The following is a 15,951-nucleotide window of genomic DNA, read 5'->3' as shown; positions in this document are numbered from 1 at the left end:
TTAGATATTTGTAAATAAGAAAATAATTTTGGTTCCCTATCTGTCGGTCACTACGAGTTATGTCGAACGACATATGGGGTCTCACTTTGGAGGCCAATCATCTCTGAGTTTTAGAGAAAATACCAATGAAAATTGGTTAGTGGATTTAACATACCTGAGCCACTCCCCGTGCCTACGGGTATAAATAGGCGACAGGTGCATCTACTCACTAGATTTTTGCTTTGGAGCCGAGAAATTGATGCATCTAGTCACTACAAAGCCTTGGATCTGTGTGTTATAGCTGTTCCTGGTCGGTGCAACGGTGCAGTACAGTGGTGTCCCTGTGACGTGATTCCCATGGGCGCTTTGGCTACAGAGCAGTTTCTAAATGAGCAAATCACTGACGATTTGTGTCTTTTTTAAGATGCCGTTTTGTCCATGTCCTTCTGGATGCGGTCGTTTCCTGTCTTTTCCTGTCTTTTCCTGTCCAGGCATCCAACACACTGAGGCTGCGCTCGTGGATGATTCATACATCTATTGTGGGCGTATGAACATGGCAGCGCTGTGATCGCGACTCTCACTCCTCAATGGGAATGCAGCAGATCCCTCTGTCGCCACCTGTCCCGGTTTCTCTGGCTCGAGCAGGGGACCGCCGGCTGGCGCTCTGAGAGATCTGAGGGTTATAGTGAGAGCTTCCCCGCTGGGCCATGCCCCACTGACATCTCACTCCTCCTTCAGTGCATGTCCCGTGCAGCTGCCAATTGATTCTGCTGGGCCGTCTTACAGTGGCCCCAGCTTGTCTTTCGGGTGCAGCGCCCGAGGATTCGATGTCAATTGCTGCATCGGGGGATGGGTTATCAGCCTCTGAGGATTTAGTGGGGCTGCCCCCTCGGTTGTTGTCACTGCTTCCGAATCTGACTTGGAGTTGTCGGCCATGCCTGCCTGGGCAGCTGTGAGGTCCTCGAGGAAGATGACTAAGCAGCCCTGACACGGTCAACTCGGAAATGTGGGAGACTGCTCTTCAGGAGCTGGCGGAGACAGCACCACTCCTTCCCCCGGTGGAGGGCCGGGTGGAGAATCTTCAGTTTACGATTCTTTCTGTTCTGCCGCTGGTCCAACAGCCGGTGGCACCCACTTTTTCAATAAAAGAGCAATTTCCCTTTCCTCCCAGTTTCAAGGCTCGTGGGTTGATGATAAGCGACGCACTGCCTCCTCATTCTCACAACTCCCCATCGCTGCATCACTGCAGGTATGTCGACTGTCCCTTTGGTGCCACTTGTGCGGAGTTTGGGAGCATGGCTTGCACTGCCCAACCCATCACGCTGGCTCATACGGATGGTCTGACTTGGTTACGTGAATCAGTTCGCCCGGTAACCTCCCAAGTTTAATGGCATGCTCGAGACTTCGGTGGCATTTCGGGACACCTCTGTCTTGCGCGAGGAGATTGCACAAGGATACGTGCCCAAGGTTCCCACCACTCCCTTCTGAAGCCAGGTGGTGAACCTTCAAGTGCTGCACCTGGAGGAGGCAGACCCAGCCTTGGCATTGCTGTGTCCTGTAAGAGTGCTTCGCATATACGTGGACCGCACCCAGAGCTTCAGAAGCTCTGAGCAGCTCTTGGTCTGCTTTGGAGTTCAGCAGAAGGGGAAGGCCGTCTCCAAGCAGAGGTTGGCCCACTGGATAGTGGATGCCATCATCTTGGCGTACCATTCCCAAGGCGAGCCCCCTGGGGGTGAGGGCCCACTCCCCAGTTGGCGTACCCTGGTTGAGCATCCTCCAGCACCTTCTGCGGTCAGACTTGGGGGAGCAGTCTGCTGCCAGGCTTAGCACTGGTGTTAGCATTCCTTGTCAGCCCTTGTACTGGGCTAGGTCTCCATATGACTTGATTCCCTACAGGTAATCTCATATGTGTATTCTCCATTGTAAGGTTTCCCTCTTGGCAAACCCGTGTCTTCCCTTGACAGACCCGCTCTGTCAATCTCTTTTGGCAGCTGTTTTATCCCTACTCTAAGGTAGTACCTGCCTCATAGACCCATTCCATATGTAGTACTGCCCCCTGGGTCAGTCCATATCAGTATCTCCACGTCAACTCCCTACGAGTAGGATGTGGTCTCCGTAGTGACCTGTTTCCTAATGCTCACTTCCACATCATCTTGCCAAGCTGAAAGAACAAATAGGGAAGATTTGAAGCAATCTTTCACTGAAGGTTGAAATCCCTTCCACTAACTTTGTGTGGGCGGAACAGCAGCGTGGCCTTCTCCAGCAGCGATGTACTCACCCTTTGGAATTTTCTGTACCAAGGTCAGAAAATTTGCGCTGGGGCTTTGGGAAGGTTACGACCTTAAGCACAGCTTTTGTGGCATGTCACGGCTTGCCGACAATTGCAGGGCCACAGGGTTGTGACAGTGTTCAGGTTGTGGTGTTTTCCGTAGGACCCCATATGTCGTTCGACATAACTTGTAGTGACCAACAGATAGGGAACATCTTGGTTACATGGGAACGGAGACGTTATGTCCCCATGCCACAACCTTGAACAATTTGCATTTTCTTGATGTTGTTACTATCATTTTGTTTCCTAACCCCTCCCCCAAACCTACTCCTAAACCTACCAATACTGGGGGGGGGGGGGTAATAATTTGGCAGGGGGTCAAAATTGGGCATAACACCGGGGCACGTTCTCAGCTCATCAGCGTAAAACCTAGTGAGTAGATGCACCAGGGAGTGGCTCAGGTATGTTAAATCCACTAGCCAATTTTCATTGGCATTTCACTTAAACTCAGAGATGATTGGCCTCCCAAGTGAGACCCCATATGTCGTTCGACATAAATTCTCGACTCCCTCCATCAGGGAACGAGGGTTACGTATATTACCGAGACATTACACTTTATTTTAAGGTTTCCTTGTTACCATGTAATTATGCATTTCAGGACTGTGTAATATTAAACTACATGTACTTACTATAGGGTTAGGATTAGGGTTTATCTGAGGTTTACTTAAATATAATTATGCATAAACTATTTTTATTATAATTGTGAGTGCATGTAACATGCAACAGGGACACCTTAAAATAATATGTTACTATGATTTTTGGGGGTCATCCTTTAAGTAGGGGACCAATTTTCACTTATAATTAACTATTAACTATGCCTTAATAAACTATTAAATTGCTGCTTATTAATAGTTGGTAAGTTAGTTGTTAAGTTTAGTTATGGGGTAGGGTTAAGGGAATTAAAACGGTCATGAAGAATTAGCATTAAAATGTGCTTTATATGTACTAATAAACAGGCAATGTGCATGTTAATAAGCAACTAGTGAGAACTGGTCTCTAAACTAAAGTGATACTATAGTTTGCTGTGTATTCATCTTTCAGCCTTTCAACCTATTCTTACACTGCATCCCAATTTGCATACTATGTGCCCCAATTAGTATCCCAGAATAATGCGTATGCCAAATGATAATATGTAGAAATTAGTATCCTAAATATACATAGATGGTGCACTATTTCCTATATAAACGTTCAGTACAGATCCACTTTAATGGCTTATATCACCCACAGCCCGAAACCAGATTCATATTTTGATTCATAACTACAGACACAGATAGAAAGAACTACAAACATGGTGAATTTGTGCATAAGGTTCTGTATAGCACCTGTTATAAAATACAGTTGTCTACCAAACAACATACACATTAAAGTCCCTTGCAGCATGCAGTGCATGCACAGTATTGATGTGTTTTGGTTCTTGCCTCTTCTTTACAGAACTTGACCTTGCAAACTGTCCAAACATCTGCTCATATGTCTGCACGCTCCTCTCTCTGCAAAACAGCCTGTGCTATGGCAAATATCATCTTGGTATTTTTTTCATAAAAAGGACAGGCTTATAAACAACTGACATGAGCCAGGAATGAGGGCTGCTTTCTTCCTACACACTGTATAGAACGACTGATGTTTCCCATCATGGACTTGTAAAAGTGGAATGCTATAACTTACACTGGAAAACCTCCATTTAAAAAAAGTTGTTTTTGCACTACATAGGAAAGGAATGATCAGCATTAAATTATATATTTCAGTTTATGTATATACATAATTTCATATGTTTCATGTGTGCTGTCATCTGTTGAATGAAGTTATCTTGCTAATCAGCTCTCCATCAGCTGCTGTGGTTATTTTGGCTCTTGTTCTTCTGCCCTGACAACTGCCGTTATTCCCTCCAGGGACATAAATGTCTGTGTTGAGACTCAGCTACATGCGGTTGAGTGTGATTTATTTGCCGTTTACAGAGAGCTCTTAAGGTAAAGGGAGGTGGTGCAGTAGTGCACAATCAGTGGGACTTTCCTTCGAGCCAGTGGTAATAGTATGGAAAACCACTGTTCACGCTGTGAGGGCTGAGGGGAAAGCTCTGTGTGAGCTGATGTCATCCACCAGGCATCCAAACAACAAACTGCATCCCGTACTATACGCTCCAGCCCAGCATCTCCCTGACCTCATACTGTGTTGTTTTTATGGAATAGAATGGCAGAAAATAGCTGAACTAGGTCAGACCACAGGACTTGTTTTTGTCATGGACTTCCAGCACAGGTCAAGACATCCGATACTCTCGCTTTTTATAGAGCATTGTGCCGAACAGAAAAAAGGCTACAGACAATTAGCAGATGCATTACCCCACAAAATAATAAGAGACCTTTATTCAGAACATGTGCGCCATCATATGAGAAAAACAAATGAAGTGGTGGGAAAAAGCACAAAAGAAAATGCCAACTTGTCTCAACCACTGTCTCAACCACTGTAAAAACATATAATAATCTTTTGGTTGAAACATAACCATAACATAACACACATGGCATATATGGTTTATGACCGAATTCAGGGAGAAAAGTGATTAGATTTGAAGGATGTTTTAAAGAAAGTCTTCTAGTCAGTTCTATGATCTGTGACATCACCCCCTCATTGTTTTCCCATGTGACCCATGTTTCAGCACTGTCCGTCAGGTCTGTGCACCACATGATTAAATAGTCCTATCTTTTCAAGGCCAGTTTCAGAGCAAAGTTTCTTCCCTTTTACTCTGTGCATATTACTGCTAAGCATGTTTCTTTGAACAGCTAAATAAACACATCTGAATGTGGAATTACATGTATTTGCGGACCAGAAGACTGAAGTGTTTTATTATTTTGGATAACATTTCCCAACTCAATGCTGTGAGTCAATCGCAGCCCTGGACCAAAAGGTTTACATGCTATCAGACATCTGGCTGAACCTCTTATATACATGGTGCACTATTAACTTGTGACAGTTCTGTGCGGCTTTACTTCCAGTCCCTAATGTCTATCCAGGGTCTTCATTATTCTTTATTGCTTATTTACTTTTCTAGTACATCCTTTATATATATATATATATATATATATATATATATATTTTTTTTTTTTTTTTTTTTTTTTTTTTGCTTTTACAATGAGTCATAATTATATATTATATAAGAGGGAAGCAGATTTGCATAGGTCCATTTATGCATTGCAAAATACTATTATGAATATTAAACTATTTTGACAGAATGAAAATTATGCTGTGAAGTTTAAATGAATAATCTGACTTTTGTATTCTGATTAGAAATGCTGCAATAATACCAAACTCTAATCTGTTCATGTTCATCATGTCTGAATTCTGTGTATAGTTCACAGAAAGACAGTTGCACAGTCTAGCCTATCAATATTGTGAAAGCTGCCAATTTACCTGGGATCAATCTCTCTTACCTGAAAATCTGGCAAAATTCCTGAAAAGGATCAATGAGTTCTATTCAGAATGCTTTTTAATGACTTATTTAGACTTTTATGACACATAGAGAGTTGGAAAAGTAGAAGAAAAAAAAAATATTAATAATGAATAAATTGGGGAAAATAAAATAAATAATTTGGTGGAAAATTAAAGAAATAATAAGCAAACTTTTAAAATAGGTGTTTCAGTAAACAAAGTTTGATGTATATTTCATCTGAAAGGTTGAAATGGAATATTATGTGTCTGGGATGGAAAAGGGTTCATCAGTAAAATTCCACATATATGTTAAAAATGGCTTCCAGATTTTCGAGGTTGTGAAGACTAAAAGTTATAAATATTTTTTTTTTTTAGGTTATCTATTTAGACTTAAATAGTTATGTTATAGATATTGCAATAAAAGCACAGTTGAAGACAACTTGACCATGACAATCTGATAGCTTAAAAAAAAAATTCCCATAAAGTTTGTTGAATTTTGTCCAAGACATTATAGAGTGACTATGTCATGTTTTTGTTCAGACAACATCTATGACCTAGAGCCACATAGCAGTATGTTAGCATAAGACATGAACAGTAGAATGTGACTGACTATTATTCTAAGTAGATAATCATGATTCTGTCACGGTTTACGCTGCCGGAAGAAACACGGAGCCGAGGATAAACTAAATAAGGTTTTATTATCCAACAAAGGCGTTATCCAAACATGGATCACAGAGGAAGACACAAGTAAGCATCAAGTAGACCCGACCAAACAGAACTGAAAGGACAAAGCTTATGTACAAAGGATAATTGGGGAAACACAGGTGGATGGCATGACTAAATTAACAGGGACATGGAACACATGGGGAATGGAATAGACACACCTGGGAACTAATCAAACCAAATACGGAAGACAGAAACTGGGTCACAGGGGCATAAACACTAAAAGAGTCCAGGTATGTAACAGATTCTAATAATGGTGCGTAATTTTACTTGAAAGTATTATTAAAATGTAAATCAAGCCTCCACTCAACCCCCCCCCAACACACACACACACACAGACACAGACATCATTGATTAAAAAGCTAACAAGATAAATTCAAATATTGACCTGTCCTTTTCAAACATCCCAGTTCCCAGGCCTCTTTTGTTTTTTTGGAAGCGTTATCCAGCAACCCCAGGGTTCATCTTTCTACATTAGTTAATGTTAAACTTACTTTAACATAGTCCAGACAGTCACAGATGAAAGTCAAAAGTAACAAGCAGAATTTGTTTATTTTAAATCAGATTTATAAAGGCAAGTCATACAACAAAAAGCCATTTTTCTCATTTTAATCACTTCCAAATGTTGATTTTAATGATTCTTAATGTACCAGAAGTCAACAAAGTGAGATGAGACACTGAAAATATATATTTAACAAAACATAAATTAGGTCAGTGATTATTTATTTATTATTATTATTATTATTATTATTTTTACAATGCACTCTATATAAAAATGGTGCTAAATAGCACTTTAAATTGCTCATTGACTTGTAATCATAGGAGAACCTCTTTAAATGCAATACAGCACTTATATCGTTAAAGGATTAGTTTACCCAGAAATTATTTTTTTTTTCTTCCATTAATTACTCATGTGGTTCCAAAACCGTAAGACATTTGTCCATCTTTGGAACTTGAATTAGAATATTTTTGATAAAATCTGAGAGCTCTCTGACCCTGCATAGACAGCAACCCAGCTGAAATGTTCCCAGACACAGAAACATACTGTAGTAAGGACATTGATAAAACAGTCTATGTGGCATCAGTGTCTATGCAGGGTCAGAAAGCTCTCAGATATATATATATATATATATATATATATATATATATATATATATATATATATATATATATATATATATATATATATATATATATATTAATCTAATCTAACTAACCTTTTTAGGTGCACCTTTGTCAAATGGTGCTATGTAGAACCAATTAGAGAAAGCCTATTCTCCTCCTTTCTGATATGTTACTCCACTCTCATATGTTTGCTACGAATGGGAATTAACTACAATGGCAAAAGCTGTTTTGCATCACGTTTATGCTTTTCTGAGGTTTTTTTTTTTTGTTTTTTGTGGGGTTCCCTTGAATATTTCCTCATGGTGGGCCTTGGTGGCAATAAGGTTGAGAACCAAATTATCTTAAGGAAATACACTATATTTTAATGTCATTTTAATCCTTTCCCAAACTAAACTAAGATATTATAAGGGAGAGTTAGAGGACCTTTAAAGATCCACACCGGACTAAACAGGTTTTTTATATGGTAGTGGTAGCTATAGGACCTCAACCACCCCAAGGAACCACTGAAGAACCAATTTATGTGTGTTTGTGTGTAACATCATAGCAACTGTTCATTTGTACTGCCTGCTTAGTTGTCATGTAATCTGTACTTGTATTTGTACAGCACATTTGTGATCAGCTCCATTTGTTGAGAATTTAGCTTATTGCCTTTTTTATTTTCGGTGTTATATTGTATGAATATCTTCCCATATGAAATACTTTCCTTCCACAGTCTTGTGTATTCTGCTGCACTGTGAAATATTTGTTTGTTTTCAAATCAATGTCGGAAATAGATTAAGGAAAAAAATATTTTAACACTAAGCTTCATCCTTCATGCTTATGATGGTCTTTACTTAAGAATGTTATGAGAACTTCCATTTAAGACCTCAACGAGCCATTTTTTCAGGACCATGGACAGCAAACAACATGTTTTCTGTTATATACTAAGGAAAAGGAAAACAGGAAAAGTGTTCTTCCTTAGATGAAAATATGTTTTACATGCAGTACACACTCAAACTATTAAATATTTGCTGTGTTGGTTTGGATGCCTGTGATTTGGTTAGAAAAAAAAACATATATTCAAAAGTTTTGAAAGAAGTTTCTATGCTCAACGAGGCTGCAATTATTTGACCAAAAATAAAATAAAAACAATAATGTTGTGAAATATTGAATATACTAATTTCTCATTTAATATCTTGTAAAATTATTATTAATGTGATGTCAAAGCTGAATTGTCAGCAATAACTACTCCAGTATTCACTGTCAAATGATCCTTCAGAATGCATTCATATATGATGTTTTGTTGCTTAAAGGGGGGGTGAAATGCTATTTCATGCATACTGAGTTTTTTACACTGTTAAAGAGTTGGATTCCCATGCTAAACATGGACAAAGTTTCAAAAATTAAGTTGTACATTTGAAGGAGTATTTTTGTTCCCAAAATTCTCCTTCCGGTTTGTCACAAGTTTCGGAAAGTTTTTTTCGAGTATGGCTCTGTGTGACGTTAGATGGAGCGGAATTTCCTTATATGGGTCCTCCTGACGCACTTCTGCCGGAAGAGCGCGCGCTCCCGTATAGCGAGGCTGAGCAGCACAGACAGTTCACTGATCAGAGCAATTCACTGCAATTCACGGAGTTGTGCAAGTGTTTTTGTTTGTTCCCTGCATTTCGAAGATGCTTGTTCACAAGGCCCAGTTTGACGACGGATTTGCGTATCGTTTATTTCTTAAGGATGATGCAATCCCAAGGAAAAAGGGTCACCATCGTGTGTTGGAACCGCAGGCGGTGAGTAAAACTGCTTCAAATATCTCTGCCTCCTTGTAAGTGCGTCCCCTCCCATGCCAGAGACTCGGGTCCCTTACGAAAAATAACCATAGTTTTATTATAGTAAAACTGTAGTAACCCATGGTTTTTTGGCGTATTGACTGCCATTTGTAAAATCACAGATTTACTACAAATACCATGGTTAAACTATGGTTAATATAGCAAAACCAATGGTTAATTTGTGGTTACCATGGTTTAACTACAGTAACCATGGTTTTTTGGTTTTATTTGTAGTAAAACCATGGTTAATTTTCGTAAGGGGTTCGAGCCCCGCTCGGAGCGAGTCGTTGCTGCTGCTGCTTTCGTTCAGTTTCAGCCTCTGGATCTGATTCTGGATCATAAATAAACGGCTGAATCTGACTGTAAGCCATGGTTTGTTTTGTAGGATGGGTTTTCCCTCACGGTAATGTCACAGCTTCCACATGCTCTCAACTCAAAGCCTATTCACGCTCGTGATTCTTTAGCTCCGCCCACACGTCACGCCTCCAGTCGGTCGTGTTTTTCCGGGAAAAATCGGTACAGACTATATTTCTCTTATGAATATAATAAAACTAAAGACTTTTTGGATTTATGAAGGATGCACTACTACTCTATATGTACTCAAGATTAACAGGATATTGAGTGAAAACGAGCATTTCACCCCCCCTTTAAGAGCATACGTCACTTCAAGAGTCAAGAGTCAAGAGTCAAGAGGCATTTATTTGTCATTTGCATAGTTAACACTGGGGAAAACTGGGCATTGAAATGCTTGTGACGAGGCTCAGACATACAGTGACAATAACAAGACATAAGACATAGACGTACATGCAGAGCACTGAGATTTTTGAGTGACTACAGTGCCCATAGACAGAAAGACATGGACGGAGCATTATGTACAAACAAGTGGAAGTAACAGGTACAATAAAGGTAATCAGTCAGTGTTTAGAGTCTGGTGTACATAAAAAGTCCTGAGGTAATATTGTGATTACTGCGGTAGAATGGTGTCTAAAATGTCTTTGTAGAGTGAGGTAGAGCTACATGGAGGAAAATTAAAGTGGCAGTGCAGATGCAATAAATAACCTTAAAAGCACACATTAAGATATATTCCTGAGCAGTGTTATGGGTAACGCGTTAGATTACTCTAATTACTTTTTTCCTGAAATGTGTAACTTAACGCGTTAGTTTCGTGCGTAAGTAATCAGTAACTTCGTTATTTTTTAAAAAAAGTAATCCGTTATTTTAAGGAAAGGAAAATCCCGACTGCAGCCTGCTTTTTGTCAGACAGTAGTCCTAGGTCTACTGTGCCACCTGCGGATGTATCAGCGGAGCCGAAGCTCTGTGATCGTAAAGTCAATGGCTGTGATACGTCTGTGCCCTGCGCCTGACCCTGTGTGTGTGTGGGGTTTTTTTTTTTTCGAACTCCCGGCAAGATAGCAGAGAGGACAGCGTTTGGTTTATGGAAGTACGCACATTATTTTCAATTTGTCAACGAAAAAGAAAAGAACATAATGGTAAAATGCACACTGCGTTGGTGAAAAGCTTCCGTCGACCGCCAAAAATTCTACCTCAAATTTAACGCTACGTTTTAATCACTACTTTGAAGAGTAAATGTAAGGACTGTGTTAAAGCGAATTTAGGCTTGTGACTGTGAGTGACACTTTAATAATAATTAGTTCGGCTATTAAGCGATTTGTCATTTGCCTGTGTGGCGGTGAAGGATTTAATTCGGTTTGTTATCATTTTTGTTTGACAGGCAGCTGTTAATTTCTGTTAGATCTGGCTGATTGTTCATCATTTCTAGATGGATTTAAATCTGCAAGCCTGTTTAAGGTTGTGTTTACAAGTAAGCATACTTGAACTTTGATAACTGCATTATTTAAAGTTAAAGAAAAATCAGGAGTTATCTTGTGGTGCTCATAATATACAGTAGCCTAGGCTACCCGGGCTGGGTAGGTGCAAATTTTGATTAATAATATGTTCTGTGATAGTAAATAAATAAAACGCCATGTGGAATAGCCGATTGCTGACTGTCTTTCCTGTTATTGTTATCCTGCAGTGTTAATTTAGTCGGATGACTGACGTTATTCATTGTCGGGAGTCACGACTTCTAGGTGCATTTAAAGGGGCCAGGGGCTATGTCTGTCGTGTGTGAGCCGCTGCAAACGGCTTTTAATTTTTGGTAACGCATGAGTACTCTAACGCGTTACTTTTATGAATGGGTAACGCTGTATCATAACTGATTACTTTTAATTGATGGTAACGTTGTAACCTAACTAACTACTTTCCAAAGTAACTATACCCAACACTGTTCCTGAGTAGAGCAATGTCCAAAAGTCATTATAGAGTGTCACAGAGTAACATGAAGGAATATTTAAAAAAAAGAAGAAGTGGCAGTGCAAGTACAATGAAAGTAAACATAAGAGTGGCATGAATTCCGGTGTTTTGTTGTTTTTTTTTTTGTTGTTTTTTTAGATGGAGGACAGCTGATTATTAAGTAGTCTTATGGCTTGAAGATAGAAGCTGTTCTTAAGTCTGGTTGTCCGTGAACGGATGGATCGAAAACGTCTGCCAGATGGTAGTGTGGCAAACAGGTGATGAGCAGGGTGAGTGCGGTCCTTGATGATGCTGCGAGCCTTTTTCAAGCAGCGAGTTTGATAGATGTCCTGTAAGGCTGGGAGTTTATGTCCAATGATGAGCTCTGCTGTTCTCACCACTCGCTGAAGAGCTTTGCGGTCCAAGAAAGAGCAGTTGCCGTACCATACAGTGATGCAGCTGGTCAGAATGCTCTCTATAGTGCAGTGGTAGAAGTTTGACATGATGTTAGAGTAGATGCTAAACATCTTCAGTCTCCACAGGAAGTAGAGACGCTGACAGGCTGTTCTCACTATGGTCTCTGAGTGTAGGCTCCAGGAAAGATCCTCAGAGATGTGAATGCCAAGGAACTTGTATCTCTTAACTGTGTCTCCTATCTCTCCATTGATATGAATGGGAACGTGACCCTCTCTCTGTAACTTCCTGTAGTCCACAATCATCTCCTTGGTCTTGCTGACGTTTAGAGAGAGATTGTTATCAGCACACCATGCTGTGAGTGCATTAACCTCATCTCTGTAGGATGTCTCATCGCCATTGGTGATGAGTCTAAGGATAGTTGTATCGTCAGCAAATTTGATGATGGTGTTGGAGCTATGCTTAGCAGAGCAGTCATAAGTCAACAGGGAGTACAAGAGAGGACTGAGGACACATCCCTGTGGGGCACCAGTGCTGAGTATAAGTGAGGAGGATGTGTGATTGCCAATTCTGACCACCTGGGGTCTGCCGGTCAGGAAGTCCAGGACCCAGTTACATAAGTGACTGTTAAGACCCAGATTTTTCAGTTTGGCTATGAGTTTGGTAGGGATGATGGTGTTAAATGCAGAGCTGTAATCAACAAACCACATCCGCACATAGGTGTCTCTTCCCTCCAAGTGTTCTAGTGCAGAGTGTATGGCCATTGCAATGGCGTCATCAGTGGATCTATTAGAACGGTAAGCAAATTGTAATGGGTCCAAGGTGTAAGGCAGAGAAGAGAAGATGTGGGATTTGACTAGCCGTTCGAAGCACTTCATGATGACTGATGTCAGTGCTATTGGACTGTAGTCGTTCAGGCAGGAGACAGTTGTTTTCTTGGGAACAGGGATGATGGTGGTTTGCTTGAAGCATGTGGGGATCACTGTAAGTCTCAAGGAGAGGTTGAAGATGTTGGTGAAGACATCTGCTAACTGGACAGCACAGGCCCTCACAACACGTCCGTGTATGCCATCAGGACCTGGAGCTTTGCGGCCATTGACTCTCTTGAAGGCCTCACTTCGTGTGTGGTAAGAACCAAGGGGCAGGTGTCAGTGTCAGCAGATATTCAGCAGCCTGATCGAGACGGTTCGCAACACGACGCCCTCGGCGACGATCATCGTGTCAGGACCACTGCCCACGTATCGATGAGGACACGAAAGGTTCAGTAGACTTTTTGCTTTAAATGAATGGTTGTTGTCATGGTGTAAAGAACAGAAACTGCTATTTGTTAATAACTGGAATCCTTTCTGGGAGCGTCGTTTCACGCTGATGGATTGCACCCCAGCAGAGTCGGCGCGGAGCTGCTCTCTGAAAACATCTCCAGGACACTTTGCTCCATGTGACTTTTAAGACAATTCTCAAATAACTATTATGATGACTTTTGTTCCACCCGCTTAAATGATAAAAGCACTTGCACTGTAAAAACTAAAGACGTCTGTTCCCCGAATAGTGAGGTCAAAATAAAAATATAGTGTAGGATCTAGAAAAAATCTTATCGTGATTAAACCAGAAACATGTAAAGTAAATGAACAAAAACTATTTTTAAAGTTTGGCCTCATAAATATTAGATCACTCACACCAAAAGCAGTTATTTTAAATTAAATGACCTCAGATAATAGTTTTGATGTACTCTGCTTGACTGAAACCTGGCTAAAACCAAGTTATTATTTTGGTCAGACTGGTCGTGGTGGAGGTGTTGCAACAATATATAGTGATATTCTCAATGTTACCCAGAAAAAAGGATACAGGTTTAACTCTTGAAATACTTCTTCTAAATGTTACACTGTCAGACATGCAAAAGAAATCTAATGTATCTCTTGCTCTGGCTACTGTGTATAGACCACCAGGGCCGTATAAAGAATTCCTAAAAGAATTTGCAGATTTCCTCTCAGACCTTCTAGTTACAGTTGATAAGGCGCTAATCATGGGAGATTTTAATATTCACATTGATAATAAAAATGATGCATTAGGACTTGCGTTTACTGACCTAATAAACTCTTTTGGAGTCAAGCAAAATGTCACCGGGCCCACTCATCGTTTTAATCATACACTAGATTTAATTATATCTCATGGTATCGATCTTACTGCTATAGATATTGTACCTCAAAGTGATGATATTACAGACCATTTCCTTGTATCGTGCATGCTGCGTATCACTGATATTAACTATATGCCTCAGCGTTACCGTCTGGGCAGAACTATTGTTCCAGCCACCAAAGAAAGATTAGAAAATAACCTGCCTGATCTATCTCAACTGCTATTTGTACCCAAAAATACACATGAATTAGATGAAATGACTGACAACATGGGCACTATTTTCTCTAATACATTAGAAGCTGTTGCCCCCATCAAACTGAAAAAGGTTAGAGAAAAACGTACTGTGCCATGGTATAACAGTAATACTCACTCTCTCAAGAAAGTAACTTGTAGTCTTGAATGCAAATGGAGAAAAACTAAATTGGAAGTTTTTAGAATTGCATGGAAATACAGTAAAAACTGCTGGGGCAGAGCATATACACAAACTCACTGAAAATAACCAAAACAATCCAAGGTTTTATTTAGCACAGTGACTAAATTAACAAATTACCAGACGCCACCTGATTCAAATATTCCACCAACGTTAAATAGTAATGACTTTATGAATTTGTTCACTGATAAAATAGATAACATGAGAAATACAATAGCGAATGCAGATTCTACAGCGTCTAACACTCCAGTTTCATCCATCACACCCAAAGATGGTATTCAAGGGCAGGCTCTAAGATGGTTTAGATCCTACCTGTCCGATCGCTACCATTTTGTTTACTTAAATCTGGTGTCATCTCATTTATCATCAGTAAAATATTGAGTGCCACAAAGATCCGTCCTAGGTCCCCTTCTATTTTCAATATACATGTTGCCCCTTGGTAATATTATTAGAAAATACGGAATTAGCTTCCACTGTTATGCTGATGATACTCAGCTATATATCTCAACGAGACCAGATGAAACTACTCAATTATCTAAGCTAACAGAGTGTGTTAAAATTGTAAAAGATTGGATGACAAATAATTTTCTCCAATTAAATTCGGATAAGACAGAGATACTAATTATTGGACCAAAAACAATACGCAGAATCTTGTAGATTACAATCTGCAACTAAATGGATGTACTGTTACTTCCACTACAGTCAGAAATCTTGGTGTTATATTAGACAGCAATTTGTCTTTTGAAAATCATATTTCCCATGTTACAAAAACTGCATTCTTCCATCTTAGAAACATTGCCAAGCTATGAAACATGTTATCTGTTTCTGATGCAGAAAAGCTAGTTCATGCATTTATGACCTCTAGACTGGACTATTGTAATGCACTTCTAGGTGGTTGTCCTGCTTCTTAAATAAACAAGCTACAGGTAGTCCAAAATGCAGCAGCTAGAGTCCTTACGAGGTCAAGAAAATATGATCATATTACCCCAATTTTATAGTCTCTGCACTGGCTACCTATTAAGTTCTGTATCAGTTACAAATTATCATTATACCTATAAGGCCCTAAATGGTTTAGCTGCTGCGTACATAACTAGACTTCTACCATGCTACAACCCATCACGCTCCCTAAGGTCACAAAACGCTGGACTTTTGGTAGTTCCTCGGATAGCAAAGTCCACTAAAGGAGGTAGAGCTTTCTCACATTTGGCTCCCAAACTCCTGATAATGTTCGGGGTTCAGACACACTCTCTCTGTTTAATCTAGATTAAAAATGCATCTCTTTCACCAAGCATTCGAATAATGTA

At 40.0% G+C, this 15,951-nt stretch overlaps 1 protein-coding gene across 1 annotated transcript in view; it reads right to left on the bottom strand.

Moving 5' to 3' along the window:
* Nucleotides 1–556: 556 nt before the first annotated feature.
* Nucleotides 557–15,951, bottom strand: part of LOC127961897 (uncharacterized) — a 50,775-nt gene continuing 35,380 nt past the window's right edge. The window contains exons 18-20 of the mRNA XM_052561205.1: nt 12,298–13,197; nt 11,944–12,201; nt 557–929 (exon numbers count right to left, since the gene is read on the bottom strand). Of these exons, the coding sequence (XP_052417165.1) occupies nt 557–929; nt 11,944–12,201; nt 12,298–13,197 (1,531 nt within the window). The remainder of the gene's footprint in view (nt 930–11,943; nt 12,202–12,297; nt 13,198–15,951) is intronic.

The sequence above is a fragment of the Carassius gibelio genome, chromosome B7, assembly GCF_023724105.1.
Source record: "Carassius gibelio isolate Cgi1373 ecotype wild population from Czech Republic chromosome B7, carGib1.2-hapl.c, whole genome shotgun sequence".
In the NCBI taxonomy this organism is placed as follows: Eukaryota; Metazoa; Chordata; class Actinopteri; order Cypriniformes; family Cyprinidae; genus Carassius; species Carassius gibelio.
Note: the sequence above shows the minus strand (reverse complement) of the source record. Positions and strands in the feature narration are given on the sequence as shown.